The following is an 18,789-nucleotide window of genomic DNA, read 5'->3' as shown; positions in this document are numbered from 1 at the left end:
ATGCAAGGCAAGTGTTCTACCAGTGAGCCACCTTCCCAGCCCCTCTCTAACCTCTTTCGACCCCACCTCCCACAAAAGGAATTTTTTTCATTGCTTTTGCAAGTATGATAAACAATGAAGGAGAAAAAGATCAAATAATTTCTCTTGAGAGTTAACATTAAAAGCTTTAGTTGAGAGTTAACATTAAAAGCTTTAGCTAGTGGGCTGGGAAGGTGGCTCAGTGGTAGAGCGCTTGCCTTGCATCCTTGAGGCCCTGGGTTCGATTCCTCAGCACCACATAAGCAAAAAAAAAAAAAAAAAGAAAGAAAAAAGCTGGAAGTGGTGCTGTGGCTCAAGTGGTAGAGCACTAGCCTTGAGCTGAAGAGCTGAGGGACAGCACCCAGGCCCAGTGTTCAGGCCCCACGACTGGACCCCCCCCCAAAAAAAAAAAAGTTTTAGTTTTTTTTTCTGCTTATGTGGTGTTAAGGAATTGAACTCAAGGCTTCATGCATGCAAGGTAAGCACTCTACCACTGAGCCACCTTCACAGCCCCTACTTTAGTTAGTTTTAAGAAAAGGAAATAAAGATATCAGAAAAAAATCCTTAATAAAAACAGGCAATTAGGGCTGGGAAGGTGGCTCAGTGGTAGAGCTCTTGCCTTGTATGCATGAAGCCCTGGGTTTGATTCCTCAACACCACATAAGCAGAAAAAGGCGGAAGTGGCGCTGTGGCTCAAGTAGTAGAGCGCTAGCCTTGAGCTAATGAGCTGAGAGACAGCGCGCAGGCCCAGAGTTCAGGCCCCACTACTGACCAAAAAAAAGACAATTAAATATGTATTAATATGGAGTTAGGGCTGGGAATGTGGCTTAGAGGTAGAGTGCTTGCTTACCTAGCATGCATGAAGCCCTGGGTTCGATTCTTCAGTACCACATAAACAGAAAAAGCCAGAAGTGGCACTGTGGCTCAAGTGGTAGAGTGCTCAAGAACCCAGGCCCTAAGTTCAAGCCCCAGGATTGGCAAAATAATAATAGTAGTAATAATAATAATAATAATAATAAGTAGTAGTAGTAGTAGTATTGGAATATGGAAATTTGAAAATTACCTTAGATGACTTACATTTGAAAATTACCTTAGATGACTTAATGATTAGACTGCATTTTGGCACATAAAATCAAATAGGTGAGGAACTCATACTTTATTCAAGTAATCAAATGTTTATGAGAATCACAAAAAGTAAAAATTCCTAAACTTGTATCAAATAATTTTTTTTTTGGTGCTAGTCCTGGGGCTTGAACTCAGGGCCTGTGCATTGTTCCTAAGCTCTTGTGTTCAAGGTTAATGTTCTAATAATTTGAGCCACAGTTCCAATTCCAGCTTTTGGGGGTGGTTAACTGGAGGTAATAGTCTTATGGACTTTACTGCCAGGGATGGCTTTGAATTATGATCTCAGCCTCAGAATACAGGTGTGCACCATTGGTACCTGCCTAAAGTAATTTCTTTACAGAAGTGCTATCTTGGAACTCATTTAACATAACTATATTAAATGCAACAATTAAAAACTTAAATTTTATTTTATCTCTGGACTTCCAGAGTAGAGTAATTTTATTCCATAAAACAAACTTTTAAAGTTTAGATTTTTGGAGCATAATATATTTATGTGTATTAATATGGATAGATAGGGATTTAAGTCAGACCTAACATTGATTTCCGCTTGTTTTCAAATCAAACGCTAGTCCAATTATCGCCTTTTAAACAAGAAAGTAGCCAGGTGCCGGTGGCTCATGCCTGTAATCCTAGCTACTCAGGAGGCTGAGATCTGAAGATTGTGGTTTGAAGACACTCAAAAACCAGAAGTGGAGCTTTGACTCAAAGTGATAGAATGCTGGCCTTGAACAAAAAGAGCTGGGGGACAGCATCCAGCCCCTGAATTCAAGCCCCACCACCAAAAAACAAAACAAAACAAAACACAAAAGCAAGCAAAAAACCAAGGAAGTAGACAGAAATAAAGCATATATCATGGTCTTAGTGTGACAGAGACACAACAGAACAGTATTCCTTTGTTTAAAAGTTAGACGAGGAAGTGGCGCTGTAGCTCAAGTGGTAGAGCGCTCGCCTTGAGCTGAAGAGCTGAGGGACAACACCCGGGCCCAGAGTTCAAGCCCCACGACCGACAAAAAAAATAAATAAATAAATAAATAAAAGTTAGATGAAAATTTTCAAAAAAAATGTACAAAAAATAAATGGGTAAAATGTAGGAGGAAAACTATGACTGCTAGGCCTGGTGGTCCATGCCTCTTATCTACTCAGAAGTCAGAGCTCAAGAGCATTGGGATTTTGCCCTTTTTTTGCCTGGAGATCAAGACCTCATTTCAACTATCAAAATGGGTGTAGTTAGAATTGCATACTGATAATTCACATGCTAGTAATACCAACTACAGAGGAGGAATAAATATCCTGGTACGAGGAAACACCATGAGACCCTTTGTGAAAGAAAAAAAAAGTTAGAGGTGTGGCTTAAGTAGCAGAGTACCTGCAGGCAAGCTCAACACCTTGAATTTCAATCCCAGTTTAAAAAAAAAAAGACTTGGAAGGACACAGTATGACATTTTCACACCCTTAACAACTCATAGCAGTTATATTGTTGGGGGTCTATTTTTCCAAACCACATAGGCTTCTAACCTCTAGCTCCTAAAAGTTTTCACCTCTTAAGAGTTCTCCAAATAATAATACTTTCTTCCTTGACAATCAAAGTACTATTTGGATTTTAAAATTATCTAAATTTGATTTTTTTGGCATTCACTAAAAATGATTTCAAAAATTGGCTCTTGGGTGTGTTTGTACTATACTCCAAGGAACAAATGTTAAACTGTAATTTACAAATAACAAAACTCATTTTTTTGTTTCTTCTTTAGTGTGACCTTGTAGTTGTACCCTAGGGAAATAAAAATTACCTTAACTCCTGCACTTCCATTAGGCATCTTCTGCAGTTCATAGGGAAGCCTGATTCTTTCAGTTTGCACAATGGGATCATCGAATGCTCGCCCATGAAGCTTCTTGAAGCCATGTATTGTATTTCTTACATTTGTGACTATCTGTTGGCAGTAAAACACTTGCATTGGGTAAAACTTTGAATTACCAATTATATAATAAATGCAAAATAAAATACTATCCTAATAGTTAAATCCACCAAATCCCTTTATCCTATACATCCAAGTTTACAATTACACAGTCATTTTTCTGAGTTCTAGCCAAGAGCAAAGTTATGAGGCAATGAAAATGTATGTATCTTAAGTATTGTCTCAAATTCTCTTCTAAGAATTTCTCTCTTCAAAGTAGAATAAAGGCTTAAAACTTTTCAAATATTAATATGAAATTTTACAAGTCACCTTTATTTTATTGAATATATTTACTCTAGTGGGTGAGTAGCCTTGATTTTTTACTTTCCTGTCTTTTTATTTAAAACTATCTTTTTTTTAACTATTATCCAGTTTTAGCCAGATGCTAGTGGGTCATGCCTGTAATCCTAGCTTCTCAGCAGGCTGAGATATGAGGATTGCAACTTTTAGTCAGCCTGGGCAGAAAAGTCCATGAGACTCATCTCCAGTTAACCACCAAAAAGTTGGAAGTTGTGCTATGGCTCGACTTCGAATGAAAAAAAACAAGCAAGTCCCTGAGTTCAAGTCCCAGTACTGGCACCAAAAAAACTTACATATATGTTTGTGTACATATATACACAGTTTTTATTTTCTTCTGAATATCTAAGTTTAATGATATTGTATGATGATCTCATTGTTGAGAATTACTCTTAAGCTAGTAAATTAAAATTCATTCCATGTACTATAATATATAAATGACCTGTATTTTTATACAGTAATATTTTGTCCAACTACTATGCAATTTAAACTATAGACTACTACTGAGATCCAGTATCTTTTTTTAAATAAGTTTTTTACTGAAAAAATGCTGTACAGAGGGGTTACTGTTACATGAGAAAGGTAATGAATACATTTCCTATCAAGTATTGTTGCTTCCTCCTTTGTTTTTTCCCTACCATCCCTTCCTTCCCCACCTCCCCAACTACCACTCTCAAGATCCAGTATCTTAGTGACCTATAAATCTTGATCTTCAATTATAAGATGAAAACCATAGAGAAGCTTGATTAATTTGTACTTAGGAGAAATTATTCTATAGACTGCTTTCTTTAAAACTCTGATAATCTATGGTATACTTAGAAGGTAAGTCAAAGTGAGATACAAATTTAAGGGAGTAATTTTAGCACAAATTCAGCATTTATGTCCAATAAAAAGGGAGAAAATGTAAATATATAGGAGAATTATAAAAGACAGCCTTACTAAAAATCATAAGCAAAAATTTCTGGAGAGTCAGTTATTTCTATAAAGTAAGAAAAAAACCTAATAAAGAAAAGTATTTTAAGAGAATGAAAAAATAGATGTAGCTTATATAAAATTTAAAAAATAATGTTAAGGGCTTTTAGTTCAAGGAAATAAAGTACAAAAAAATCAAGCTATAGTACAAAAATATTAAAATATACTTAATTAGTAGCAAAGACATTGCTTACTACTAATTACTAAAATGTAGCTTTAAAGAGTATTACTCATCCAGGGAGCCAGGCGCCAGTGGCTCATGCCTGTAATCCTAGCTACTCAGGTGGCTGAGATCTGAGAATCACGGTTCTAGCCAGCCCAGGAAGAAAAGTCCCTGAAACTCTTATCTCCAATAAACCACTAGAAAATCAGAATGGTGCTGTGGCCCAAGTGGCAGAGTGCTAGCCTTGAGCTGAAGAGCTCAGGGACAGCACCCAGGCCCAGAGTTCAAGCCCTGCAACCAACCAAAAAAAAAGAGTATTACTCATACAGGGGGCTGGGAAGGTGGCTCAGTGGTAGAGTGCTTGCCTAGCATGCATGAGGCCCTGGGTTCGATTCCTCAGCACCACATAAACAGAAAAAGCCAGAACTGGTGCTGGGGCTCAAGTGGTAGAGCTCTGGCCTTGAGCTGAAGAGCTGAGGGACAGCACCCAGGCCCAAAGTTCAAGGCCCACGGACTGACCAAAAAAAAAAAGGATTATTTCTCACACAAAGTGACCATATGAGTATTTGTCACCCTAGAGATGATCACCTCAGATTATTAAAAGTGTATTCCTTTTCTATAATTTTCACTAAAAGGAAACGAATGACCATAAAAATAAAATTCAAAGAATATTTTACAACTCCAAACACAGTATCTCTAATAAAATATAAACAAATTAAATCTAGTCAAATATGAAGGTATTTGCAATCTCAATTATATAATGTTATAAATTAGTTACATGATTAATTCCTAAGGCAAAATATCCACATAACAATTACCTGGCTCTTAGCTGCATTTCCAATGGCTCGAGTTCTTGATCCCAAAGATATACAGGCCCTACGTAAGAGATTTTAAAAATTTAAATGATATCATTTTATTGTATGCTTGTTACTCTTTATACAAAAATAAATTTTAAAGGATTAAGATGAAATGATTAGAATCAATTAGAATAATAATTTTTAAATAATTTAAATTAAAAATTTATGTGTTTTAGAAGTGGCACTGTGGCTGAAGTAAGTGCTAGCCTTGAGCACAAAAAGGCTCAGGGACAGTGACCTGAGTTCAAACCCACAGCTGACAAAACTAAATAAATAAAAATGTATTTTTAAACTTTTCTAAGTAACAGAATGGAAGTCAGAATGTTGAATTCTTTAAAATGTTCTTTTTTTTTTTTTTTTTTTTTGGTCCGGTCGTAGGGCCTGAGCTCTGGGCCTGGGTGCTGTCCCTCAGCTCTTCAGCTCAAGGCTAGCGCTCTACCACTTGAGCCACAGCGCCACTTCCGGCTTTTTTCTTCTTGTTTATGTGGTGCTGAGGAATCGAACCCAGGGCCTCATGCATGCAAGGCAAGCGCTCTACCACTGAGCCACCTTCCCAGCCCTATAAAATGTTCTTAACATTAATTACAAAAATAGACTTTCAAATTCAATTGCTCTGTGACCTGTTTTAAAAATTATCCATATTTAATGAGGAAGGGCTGCTTAAATTTACAGCATACCTCTGCCACTTAATAGCTAAAAACCTTGTAGAAATCACATAATCATTATGTGCTTCAGCTTTTTGTCTAGAAGATATGATAATACAAGGTTATGTGAGAATTGGGAGATTGAATGTAGGTAAATTCTTTACATATTTGGCACATATTATCAAACAATACTATCAAATCAAAATAGCAATTACTGCATTTAATTGTAACATTAAAGCAGAGAATTGAGCTGGGAATGTGGCTCAGTGGTAGAGTGCTTGCCTAGCATGCATGAAGCCCTGGGTTCAATTCCTCAGTACCATATACCCAGAAAAGAGCCTGAAGTGGCACTGTGGCTCAAGTGGTAGGGCAAGGGTTAACCTTGAGTCAAAGAAGCTCAGAGATAGTGCCCAGGCCCTGAGTTCAAGCCCGATGACAGGCCAAAGGCCGGGGTGGGAGGGGGGGGGGAGCCGAGAATTACAATTTCCGTAATACCATTTCATGTTTCTGTGATTTTAGTTAAGTATAGGAAACTATCAGTCAACCAACATTTATAAGTACTGTATATGTGTCTGTGTGTGTCTGTGTGTATAGCTAGCTAGCTAGCTAGCTAGCTAGATGCCACAATTCCTGTTCTTAGAGAACCTATAGTCTATAGGACTGATAATCATCACTTATAGACAATAGGGTTTAGGAAAAGCCAGAGGAAACCTGACTTCAGACTTGATAGGTGGTAAAAATATTATCTCTTTCTCCCCCACTCTCTAAATGTGTGTGTGTGTGTGTGTGTGTGTGTGTGTGTGTGTGTGTGTGTGTGTGTGTGTGTCGGACCTTCCAAATATATATACATATCTATGTCTTGCTTAAAGAGACATTCCTAGTTCAAAGGTATACTTGTGGTTTGGATATAGTTAGTCTCCCAAAGGTTCATGTGTTCAAAATTTGGTACTCACTGTAATAGCATTAATGTGGGGGCATAGTAGAATATGTTTAGATCATGAAGCACCACCCTTGCATGGGATTAACACCCATTTCAGAGGAATAAAGTAGGTATCCTGTGACTGGATTAGTTCTCAACAGAGTAGTCTGTCACAAATGTGGCTATCCTATGTGCTTGGCCCATTTTACACATGGCAAGCCAAGCCCCTCTTTGGATCTCTGACATGTGACACAGCTGAAGGACCCTGGCTAGATTACCAACATAGTGCTATTTGAATCCTCCAGCCATCAGTATCATGTTTTGTGCATGGGTGTGTGCATATGTTTAGTCTGCTTTGTTCTTTGTTGTTGTTGTTGTTGTTGGTCATAGGACTTGAACTCGGCCTGGGTGCTGTCCCTCAGCTCTTCAGCTTAAGGAGAGCTTTCTACCTCTTGAGCCACAGCATCACTTCCAGTTTTCTAGTGTTTATTGGAGATCAGAATCTCACATACTTTTCTGCCTGGGCTGGCTTTGAACTGTGATTCTCAGATCTTAGCCTCCTAAGTAACTAGGATTACAGGCGTGAGCCACCTACGCCTAGCTGCTTTGTTCTTTTGCCCAGGTCAGCCTTGGACTATGATCCTCCTACCTCCACCTCCACCTCCAGAGTAGCTAGGATTATATTCCCCATGCCTGGCTGTTTGCTCCTTTCTTTGCTCCTTACCACCAAGAATTCAAAAACCTCTCAATTTTATTATACACGTTTTAAAAATAACCCTATTTTTACTTTTACTTTTCCCTTGTCAGTTATAAGATCACAGTATTTTTGGTTTTTCTGCTATCATAGAGTTGATGCTAATAAACACAGCTTAGTCTAGTGCCAGTGGCTCATGTCAGAAATTCTAACTACTGTGGGAGGGGGGGGGGGGGAAGGGGATGGGGCGCCTGAGCCAATGGTTCAAAATGAGCTGGGGCAGAAAAATTCAAGAGACTCCATCTCTAACAGAACCAGAAGAAAAAGAAAAAGCAGAGATGGGGTGTGGCTCAAGTAGTAGAATGCCAGCTGAACAAGCAAGCAGAGTGCAGGACCCTTAGTTCAAACCCCAACACTCCTAAACAATATCAACAACATAATGTTGGTTAATAATAGTGAGATAACAACCAATAGGTTTAAATCAAGTGCAAATTTTCAACTGCTGGGCATCTAGTTTCAACAATGGTTGCTAAGATATCCAGAAAGCAGTATTTTTCAACTTTGACACTTCTAACATTTGCACTAGTTCTTGGTTAGAAGAATGGAGATGTATATACTATAGCATTTTAGGAGTATTCCTGGCCTCTGTTCATTAGAAGCCACTAATAGATACCATACAGACATTTACATAGAGAGATCTAGTATTTTAAAAGCTGATCACATGCTGGGCTTGGTGGTATATGCCTATAATCCCATAACTTTGGGTGTTGAGCAGGATTATGAGCTTAAGGCTAACCTGAGCCAGGGAGTTTGGGGTCAGCCTGGGCTACATAGTGAGACCTTGTCTCAAAACAAAACAAAACACCTGATCAGGTAGAGTACTAACATTATTTAATTATATTGTTACATTAGATAATTTTTTAAAGCAGTCATAAAAATTTATTCAACACAAACACAAATATACTGATATATAACAATTTTAGCATTCTTTTTAATTATAACTTCCTGGAACTCATTGTAGCAGGTTTTCTTTTTAAGTTTTATTGGAACATAGTAATGGCCATTAATTTCTACTCTAATGACTATATATTTAAAAGACTATCAGTGGTATATCAGATGTTTAGCACTCAAGATATACCACTTGTATTTACCATTCCTTGGCTTCTTGGAACTATGCAGAATTTCTCACCCACAAGATAAAGGTGATGAGTACATTCATGATGTGTTTTGTTGCATTTGTATTAGAAGACTTTTTCAAAATTAGTCTTAGCTTTGGCTACACTCAAGTTCTATTGACTGCCCTTCCAGTTACCTCAACGTATCTGATTTAAAAGAAAAAGGCCATCCTGTTCACCAAATTTTTGTTTTTCAAAGACAATAATAGGACATACCTGTGGAGGCAGGCATGAAGACCCGAATTAAAACTTCAGTACCACAGAAAAGACAAAAAAAATAGTAACTACACATAATAACTTATCTATGTACAAGTTTGAGATGTGTACTATCTATGTACACAGACATGATTCGTACTTATCTAGGATGGGTGCTTATCTATGTTTGAGATGTGTACTATATTAAGATTGGATAAATAGGATTGCATCCAACTGATGAGTTTCTACACAGCAAAGGACATATCTAGCAAGACAATTGGAAAGACCATAGAACGGGAGAAGATCTTTATTAAAATATACTTAGTGCTCAAAAAAATGAACCTCCAAAAAAAAACAAATCCTCAAGGAAACAACAAACCAATTAATAACTGGGCTAAAGAGAGACTTCTCAGAAGAAGAATGACCAACAGACATGTGAGAGATATTCAACATCTCTGGCCATAAAAGAAATGCAAACCAAAACAACATTGAGTTAGAATGGCCATTATCAAGAGAACTAACAATAACAGATGCTGCCAGGGATGTGTCCAATTGGTAAGGCTACCATACTGTTGGTGGGAATGTAAACCTGTTCAACCAAAAAACTGTTCAACCTCAAAAAACTAAATGTAGACCTTCCCTATGACCCAGCAATCCCACTCCTTGGCATTATCCAATGGACCACAAACCCGGCCACACTAAAGCCATCAGCACAACCAAGTATTGTTCACTGCAGTATTGTTTGCCATAGCCCGAGGACAGGCACACACAAAAAATTAAATTAGTTTCATTAACTCTCTGCTGAGAAGGTTTCTGAGCCCGGAAACTCATTATCTTTCTCCTGGTTCTGATTTCTGATGCTCTAGAAATAAAACTTTAAAATGCTAGACAATGTTCAGCTGAGCTCTATCCCTTTTTGTTTCTAGGCTGAATCCCTCAAGTCAAGAAGTATGACAAGCTCACGCCTGTCATCCTAGCTACTCAGGAGGCTGAGATCTGAGGATCACGGTTCAAAGCCAGCCAGGGCAGCAAAGTCCGTGAGACTCTGATCTCCAATGAACCACCAGAAGACCGGAAGTGGCGCTGTGGCTCAGCGGTAGAGCTGAAAGCTGAGGGACAGCGCCAGGCCCAGAGTTCAAGACCAGGGACCGACAACAACAACAAGAACGTCTGGCGATTAGCCTTTGGTTGCGGAGTGGCATTTCCTGGTCCTGTTCTGGAAGGACGCCACCCGGGCTGCGGCGACCTCGTCTCCGGGTCGAGCCTCGCCAGCCCGGCGTCCCCGACCCCTCCGCACGGCAGCGCGGGGGCGCTTTCGGGGCGCCCGCCATTCCGTTTCCAGGCCTGCCCCTGCCCCGGGGCCGCGGTCCGAGCAGCGGGAGCACGGCGGGAGGGCGCCGCGGGCACGGGGCCGAGGCGGGGCCGAGGCCGGGCCGCCCGCGCCCGCGCCCGCGCCCGCGCCCGCAGCCGGCTCCGGGGCCGCGGCCGGCGGGAGCGAGCGGCGGGCACGCAGGCCTCGGGCGCCGCCCCCGGCGCGGAGCCCCTCGCGCCGCACTTACGGGGTGCACCTGTCGCTGTACTCGTTGGCGATGGTCTCGATGCCGCCGCTCCGCGCCACGGCGATGTAGCAGTTGAGGAAGCCGAGGTCGATGCCCACCACGGACATGCCGCCGCCCTGGCGCCTCGGCGCGGGGCCGCGGGGGCCGCGACTCCTACGAGAAGCACAGGGGAGAGGACGCGCGTGGCGACTCCGAAATCCGGGGCCGGGCGCCGCGCCACTGCGGAGGTCGAGGCCGCGCACCCAGCGCCGCGGCCGCGTCCCGACGCCCCCGCCTCGCCACTGCGGTTCGGCCGCCTCCAACCGGCGGTTACGGGGTCTGCGCCTGCGCGCTCGGCCGCGGGGGCGCGCGAGCGGCGCTCGGCCTCGGCAGCGGGGCCGCGACCTCGTCCGCGGCCGCCTGAGCCCGGGCAACGGCTGCCGGGGCAGCCGCGGGCGCGAGAAAGACCCGGAGAGCGGAGCCCGCGCTGCCGGTGCGGACGGCCGGAGGGGAAGGCAAGGCGGGGCCGAGCGCGCGGGGAGGAGGCGGGCGGCGAGGCGGCGGGGCTGGGAGGCCCGCGGCCCGGCGCGCGCTGCGGGGCGCGTCTGCGTCCGGCTCCTCGGTCGCTCGGCAACCAGAGACGCGCCCGTCACCGCGCGGCCCCGCGTCCGGGCGCGGCCGGCGCCCGCCCCGAGCCTTCGCGCTGGCCACCCGGCGCCGCCTCTCGGCCACCGCGAGCCGCCCGCAGTCCGCGCACACCCGCCGGCCTCGCCGCCCCACGGGGCCCGTGCGGCGCGGCGCGCTCCGCGGATGGCGCGTCCTGCCGCCGCCGCCCGGGCTCTGTGCGGTGACGCCGGTGTGCCCGGGTCTGTGCGGTGACGGGTGTGCCCGGGTCTGTGAGGTGACGGGTGTGCCCGGGTCTGTGCGGTGACGGGTGTGGTGTGCCCGGGTCTGTGAGGTGACGGGTGTGCCCGGGTCTGTGCGGTGACGGGTGTGGTGTGCCCGGGTCTGTGAGGTGACGGGTGTGCCCGGGTCTGTGAGGTGACGGGTGTGCCCGGGTCTGTGCGGTGGCGCCGGTGTGCCCGGGTCTGTGAGGTGGCGCCGGTGTGCCCGGCTCTGTGCGGTGACGGGTGTGGTGTGCCCGGCTCTGTGCGGTGACGCCGGTGTGCCCGGGTCTGTGAGGTGACGGGTGTGGTGTGCCCGGGTCTGTGCGGTGACGGGTGTGCCCGGGTCTGTGCGGTGACGGGTGTGCCCGGGTCTGTGAGGTGACGGGTGTGCCCGGGTCTGTGCGGTGACGGGTGTGGTGTGCCCGGGTCTGTGCGGTGACGGGTGTGGTGTGCCCGGGTCTGTGAGGTGACGGGTGTGGCCGGGTGTGTGCGGTGGTCGCCCGGTGTGGCCGGCGGGCCCCGCGCCTGCCGAGGCTGGCCGGGGCGGGGTGAGGCGGAGCCCGGAGCCCGGCCGCCCTGACCTCCGGGAAGGCCGGGCGGGCTGGGTGCAGCCTGGCCCTCCCCGCGGTGGCCCGGCACCTCACACTCACCACGCCCGGCCTTCCTGGTCCGCCTGCGCCTGGCCGGCCGCCGGTCCCCGCGCGCCTCCCGCGCCTCCCGCGCCCGGCGGGGCCGTCCCGCGGCGGGCGGCCGCGGTGACAGCGGCCGGGCCGGCGCCCGGCGCGGCGGGAGCCCCGGGCGCAGGGCGCCTCCTGGCGGAGCTGAGGCATTTCACGAGGAGCAGCACGAGGGCGGCCGCGGCCAGCGTGGTGATGGCGCCCGCCAGTGTGGTCAGGACGAATGGCAAATCCATCTTCGCGGCGGCTCCGCGGGCGCCGGGATCCACGGGTGGCGGGGCTCGGGGCTCTCCGAGGAGCGCGGGCCGGGGGCCTCGCGGGCAGCGCCGGGATTGGCTGCCGCTTGTCCCGCAGAACCCCGGGGGCCCCCGGCTTCCACGGCCCAGTTGCCTCACCAGCCACCGTCCCGGGGCCGCGGGCCGCCGCCATCCGCGCTGGGGCTCCACCGGGAGCACTGGAGGCTCCGCTTCCACCGGTGGTGGAAGAATGACTTTGCCAAGAAAATAGAAGCAGGGCTCCGGCGGCTCGCGCCTGTCATCCTAGCTCCTCGGGGGGCCGAGAGGGGAGGATCCCGTTCATCTCCACTGACAACTGCAAGTGGCTCCAGTGGTAGAGCACTCGCCTCGAGCTGAAGAGCTCGGACAGCGCCAGGCCCAGAATTGAAGACCCACTACCTACAAAATAAAAATACCAAAAAGTTGATGGTAGGAACAGGGGTTACCACATTCTTTACAAATAACAGGAGGGCGAGAGTACCCAGGCGCTGGGGCTCACATCCATACTCCTAACTATTCAGGAAACAGATCTGAGGATCCTGGTTTAAAGCCAGCCCCAGCAGGAAAGCCCTGTGACTCTAATTATCTCCAATCAACCAACAAAAAACTGCAAGTGGGGCTGTGGTTAAAAGTGGTAGAGCACTAGCCTTGAGCAAAAGAGCTCACAGACAGTGCCCAGACCCTGATTTCAATGCAATAACAGGCTTTTTGTAGTGACATGGATTCGAGATGTAGATTTGGCTGGTGATTTCACATAGGATATTTGCATCTATATTCACAAATGAGAGTGGGTCTTTCATTTTTCTACCTTAACTTTGCCTTCTGAGACCAAATTACACTAGTAGTATGGAAGAAGTTGAAGAGGTTTTTTTGTCTTTGGCAAAGTTTTGATAAGCTTATAAGCTATCTTGGGCTGAACCTTATGAGTAGACTTATGATCACTGAGCAAATTTAGTATTGTACTTGTTTCATGATTGGTGCTATTTTTGGATAGTGATTATATTTTTATTAAAAACTTAAAGCTTGGGGCTGGGAATGTAGCTCAGTGGTAGAGTGCTTACCTTGCATGCATGAGGCCCTGGGTTCGATTCCTCAGCACCACAAAGCAGACAAAGTCAGAAAGAAGTGGCACACACTGTGGTTCAAGCAGAGTGCTAGCCTTGAGCTGAAGAGCTGAGGGACAGGGCCCAGGCCCAGAGTTCAGGCTCCATGACAAACAAAACAAAACAAAACAACAAAAAACTTAAAGCTTTATGTAAATCCTCAAACTTGTTGGTACATAGTTGATTATAAGCTAAAAATCAATTATGGCCGGGCGCTGGTGGCTCACGCCTGTAATCCTAGCTACTCAGGAGGCTGAGATCTGAGGATCACGGTTCAAAGCCAGCCCGGGCAAGAAAGACCGTGAGACTCCTATCTCCAATAAACCACCAGAAAACCGGAAGTGGCGCTGTAGCTCAAGTGGTAGAGCGCTCACCTTGAGCTGAAGAGCTGAGGGACAACGCCCAGGCCCAGAGTTCAAGCCCCATGACCGACAAAAAAAAAATAAAAATAAAAAAAAAATCAATTATGTACCTACACATCTTTTTCATTCTTATGTATTTTTCTTCTACTTTTGGTTTTTATCATTACTAGTTTGCTTAAAGAATCAGCTTTTTAAAAAAATTTTATTTTATTTTTTTTGTGAAGAATCAGCTTTTGATGCTTAATTTTCCTTGTATCTTTTTTTGTTCATCTGCTCTTTTATTCCCTTCTATATTTTTACTGATTTTTTTCTATCAAACACCTAGCTCATTAATTTTCAATCTTTCCTGTTTTCTAATTCATAAAATTTTACACTATAAATTGCTTGTTGGTTCTTTTTGAAAGAAATATGTAAGGTAGCAAAGGACAAGTGGAACATCTGAAGAAATATTTTGTTTTTTTCTAACACTTGAGCCCCTGAGTAGTTATTTCATCCTAACTGGCTCATTAGGTTGTGTGTTTTATCTTTCATTGGAGAAAAAAAAAATTACACCATCCCTTATTTCAGATGTAAGATATGCCAGGTGAATAAATACCTTAATCTCATCATTACTGGGGAAAAAATCCTCAAATTTTTAGTAATGAATGAGCACAGAAACATCTTTTAGGTATTAACATCCCATGTTGCAAGGATTTTCTGCAAAGTACCTTTAAGTTTTGCATCTGCGACAAGCTTAAGGGCACACTGATTTTGGCCCTGTACATTAGGTGGGTAGCATTACACACTTAAAGACACCTAGCTATTCCAAAAGTATTTATCCACAGTTATATTAAAACTGAACAAAAGCAGTTCTGATAAAAACTTCATCCATAGTTGAGCACGAGTGACTAAGTCCTAGCTATTCAGGAAGCTGGGATCTGAGGATCTTGCTGTTTGAAGCCAGCCCAACAGGAAAGTCAGTGACACTCTTCTCTCCCATTAACAAAAAAGCAAACCAAAAAAACCCCCCAAAAAAACAAAATCAGTGCCTGGAGCAGAAAAAAAAAAAGCTGCATTTAAAAACCCATTACAAGTTAAAATGACTTTTTTCATTCAAAGGCTCCCATTTTGAATTTTTCTGTTGATTTAAGAAGGGGATTATACACAAGATAAAATATTTCACCGTTACTTACTGCTATAAAATGTCCTACTCTCAAGACATCAAAATATGTGGGAAGGTGGTTCAGTGGTAGAGTGCTTGCCTTGCATACATGAGGCCCTGGGTTCGATTCTTCAGCACTACATAAGCAGAAAAAGTCGGAAGTGGCGCTGTGGCTTAAGTGGTAGGTTGCTAGCCTTGAGCTGAAGAGCTGAGGGACAGCACTCAGGCCCAGAGTTTAGGCCCCACAACTGAAAAAAGCTACTTTTTTTTCCTCTTGCCTAATAATAAACACCGAGGGACAAGTCAACAAATGTGTAAACTGGCAAAACAAATATTAAGGAGAAGGAACTTCTTGATGTGTTCAAATCAAATATCACCTTTCAAAGAAATCTTAACAACAACAACAAAAAAACCCAACACCTTTTTTTTTTGGGGGGGGGGTCAGTCATGGGGCCTGAACTCTGGGCCTGGGCACTGTCCCTCAGCTCTTCAGCTCAAGGCTGTACTCTACCAATTGAGCCACAGCACCACTTCCAGTTTTTTCTACTTATTTGGTGCTGAGGAACCAAACCCAGGACCTCATGCATGCAAGGCAAGCATTCTACCACTGAGCCACCTTCCCAGCCCAAAACCTTCATTTTTGAATTCCCTTCTAAACACACACAAAAAAACACATGTTTAATATTATACAGAAGTATTGTTTTGCTGTGGCAACATCTATAGCCACTCTAGTCACAAATGTACCTATTAAACACAATTACTGCTTTGAGAGTATCTTGAATTTGTTAAAACTAGAAAATCTTTGTATAGGGGCTCAAATCTTTAGAATTCTGCTGTGTTTAGAAATTGCCATCAAATCCTCCTACTGCATAAATGTTACCTTCAGTTGCTATCCAGGATTTCTCTTTGGAGAAGTCATATTTGCCATAATCTTCATTTCTAGTTGGATGATCTAGCACCACACAAAGGATGGTATGAAAACAACCAAAGCTCCCTCTACAGTTATCTATTAAGAACTGCCACTCCAGCTCTTGGCTAGCTATGTTCAATCTACAATTTAAGTCCAGGTGTTCTTTTCAGGAGTAATATTCTCTTCTGTTCTAAAGACATCTATTATGTAGAAATGATCATCAATCTCAGAAACTTCAGATGATGTTTACAAATATTAAGTACAGCTTGTCCATGACTTTGTTATAGAATAAAATATATCATATTTCTAGTCCTTTTTGGCCATATGAATTATGAATGCCAACAATCTATTTTCATTGAGAGTATACACTACTGCATTACCATGGTTAGTTTTCCACTCTGAAACATGAATGTAGTCATCCCTGTTTGGTCACCTATCTCTCCACAATTTAGGTTACTGAATGGCCATTCAGTCTACCTACTACATGTAGCTAACTCATGACTATAGTCATTTGAAATTGGGCTACTGGTGTTTTCAAGGAAGCAAGAAAGGACAAATAATTTAATGTAGATAATAGTACTCAGATGTTCAAAGACATTTCTCTCTGTCATAGCTATCTGTAGCCATGAATTTGGTAACCTCTCCTGTCCCGAGACCAGACGATGCATTCTACATAGGAAACATGGACGTTTGTATTCACTTGTGTGGTTTCATCTCAAAGCTTAAACTAGTTTTGGAGTACCTGTTGGTGAGTTCTGTGTGAAGTTTTGTCCATGAAGGAAAGTTGCACAGAATATCTCATGCACATATCTAAGAATAAATGTAATATGAAGTACTTTAAAATACTACCTTTAAGTAGTTGTACAAAGGGTATCAATTCAACAAGCCAGATTATGAGTGCAATGCATCTTGATCTATGTCACCACTTCCATTGTTCTCTTCTTTCCCAATCCCTTCTATTCCCTCAAGTTACATGGATTCATTTCACATAGGTACACATATGTATTGGCCTGTCCTTTCTCCATCTGCCTACCACCCAAACAAGTTTCAGAGTCCTGCTATTCATTTTTTCAGCTGTTTATTAGTTGTTCAAAGGATCTATACCATCGGAACTCTCCCCCTAAATGTACCATTTATTAGTCAATTTTTCTTACGTTTATAGTTTAGACTTAACTTCCACATCTAGCAAAATCTCCCATGCTGTTAGATATGTAACACATTCTTTGCAATAAATATGTAAAGATACAAAATCTCTACTTCAATTTGTTCTCATTTTGTCCTCCCGCCCATTACAGTGTTAAATCAGTATTTCCAAAGCATTGCTTTGATTTTTGTTATCACCTGATTTTAAAAAGGCACTGATTTTCTACCACCTGAACTTTTCATTCTTCAGATCTACAGCTCTTCCTTCAGCTGTGTCCTTGCTATGGTTTGAATGTGTCTTCTTTGATATGACAGTCTTAAGAGGTGAGGCCTTTACAATTTGATTAGGAAATGGCAGAGAAAGATTAAACATGCAGCAGTTGTACTCACTAGACACTAGGTAGCAAATGAACTATACAACTTGTGGGTGAGAATGGAGGGGGAAACTGGGAAAGAGCAAGGAAAAAGTGACATTGTCCATAAAGAAATGTACTCTTTACCTGACTTATGTAACTGTAAACCCCCCCCCCCGTATATCACCTTTATAATAAAATTTTTTAAATTGATTAGGCCATAAGGGTTTCTGTTTGTCCTTTCTTTTTTTGGGGGGGGGTCCTGATCTGGGGCCTGAACTCTGGGCCTGGGCGCTGTCCCTCAGCTCTTCAGCTCAAGGCTAGCGCTCTACCACTTGAACCACAGTGCCACTTCCGGCTTTTTTCTTTTTGCTTATGTGTGCTGAGGAATTGAACCCAGGGCCTCAGGCATGCAAGGCAAGCGCTCTACCACTGAGCCACCTTCCCAGCCCTAGGCCATAAGGGTTTCTGCTTCATTAATGGAATTAAGGACCTTATAAGGCTTGCTCTTCAGCACTTCTGCCATGAGATGACACAACAATCTGTCTTTTGTGGGAGTTGTACCTTCACCAGATAACTTAAACGTTGGTGCTTTGATTTCATATGTCCAGAATTGAGAAACGAGTTTTTTGTTTTTTTATGAATTACCCAGTCTCAAATATTTTGTTCTAGTAGTACAAAATGAACTAAGACAACTGCGAATCTACTTTCCAACCCTTTTTCCTGTTACTTTTTCTACTTCATTCAGCCATTGTGCTATTGCTTCTCTTTAGGACATTGTTCCACCCCCACCTCACCAGGAGCCATGGGGCTTAAAGTCAGGGCCTGAGCCCTGTCCCTGAATTTTTTTGCTCAAGGTGAGGGCTCTACCAGTTTGAGCCACAGTGCCACTTCCTGTTTTCTGGTGATTAATTGGAGATAGAGTCTCACGGACTTTCTGCCCAGGCTGGCTTTGAACTGAGATCCTCAGATCTCAGCCTCCTGAGTAGTTAGGATTACAGGTGTGAGCCATGAAGGTAGCACTTTTTACTTTGTTTTATTATTTCTTTCTACATTCTATTATTTGTGTTTCCCATTTATTAGGGTATGAACTCTAGATTATAACTTTACTAGATTGTAAGAGTACAGAATATGTAAAACTTAAAAATATTTCAAGTATTCCATTTTCTAAGAATTTTCTATAAAACATTGAGAATGCTGCTTCTATTTCTTCATAGAGAAATGTGTGTGTGTGTAAGAGAGAGAGAGTGAAAGAGAGAGAGAGGCAGAGAGAGAGCGAGAGAGAGGATAGCCTTGAACTCTTAGTCTTCTTCTGGAATGTCAGGATTACAGGCAAGTCTCACCATGCTCAGCTTGATAAACATATATCTTTAAGAAAAATCTACCTAG

The 18,789-nt window shown here is 43.8% G+C and overlaps 1 protein-coding gene across 2 annotated transcripts in view; it reads right to left on the bottom strand.

The window, feature by feature from the left end:
- LOC138811408 (heat shock 70 kDa protein 4L) overlaps positions 1 to 10,888 on the bottom strand; it is a 43,625-nt gene extending 32,737 nt beyond the window's left edge. The window contains exons 1-3 of one of the 2 annotated variants that reach the window (XM_069999149.1): positions 10,571 to 10,888; positions 5,346 to 5,403; positions 2,931 to 3,071 (exon numbers count right to left, since the gene is read on the bottom strand). In XM_069999149.1, the coding sequence (XP_069855250.1) occupies positions 2,931 to 3,071; positions 5,346 to 5,403; positions 10,571 to 10,677 (306 nt within the window). In that variant the 5' untranslated portion in view covers positions 10,678 to 10,888. The remainder of the gene's footprint in view (positions 1 to 2,930; positions 3,072 to 5,345; positions 5,404 to 10,570) is intronic. The other variant, XM_069999148.1, reaches the window with a different exon arrangement.
- Between the last annotated feature and the right edge of the window lie 7,901 nt (positions 10,889 to 18,789).

This window comes from Dipodomys merriami, unplaced genomic scaffold (assembly GCF_024711535.1).
Source record: "Dipodomys merriami isolate MVZ:Mamm:240054 unplaced genomic scaffold, mDipMer1.0.p SCAF_525, whole genome shotgun sequence".
NCBI classification, from domain to species: Eukaryota; Metazoa; Chordata; class Mammalia; order Rodentia; family Heteromyidae; genus Dipodomys; species Dipodomys merriami.
Note: the sequence above shows the minus strand (reverse complement) of the source record. Positions and strands in the feature narration are given on the sequence as shown.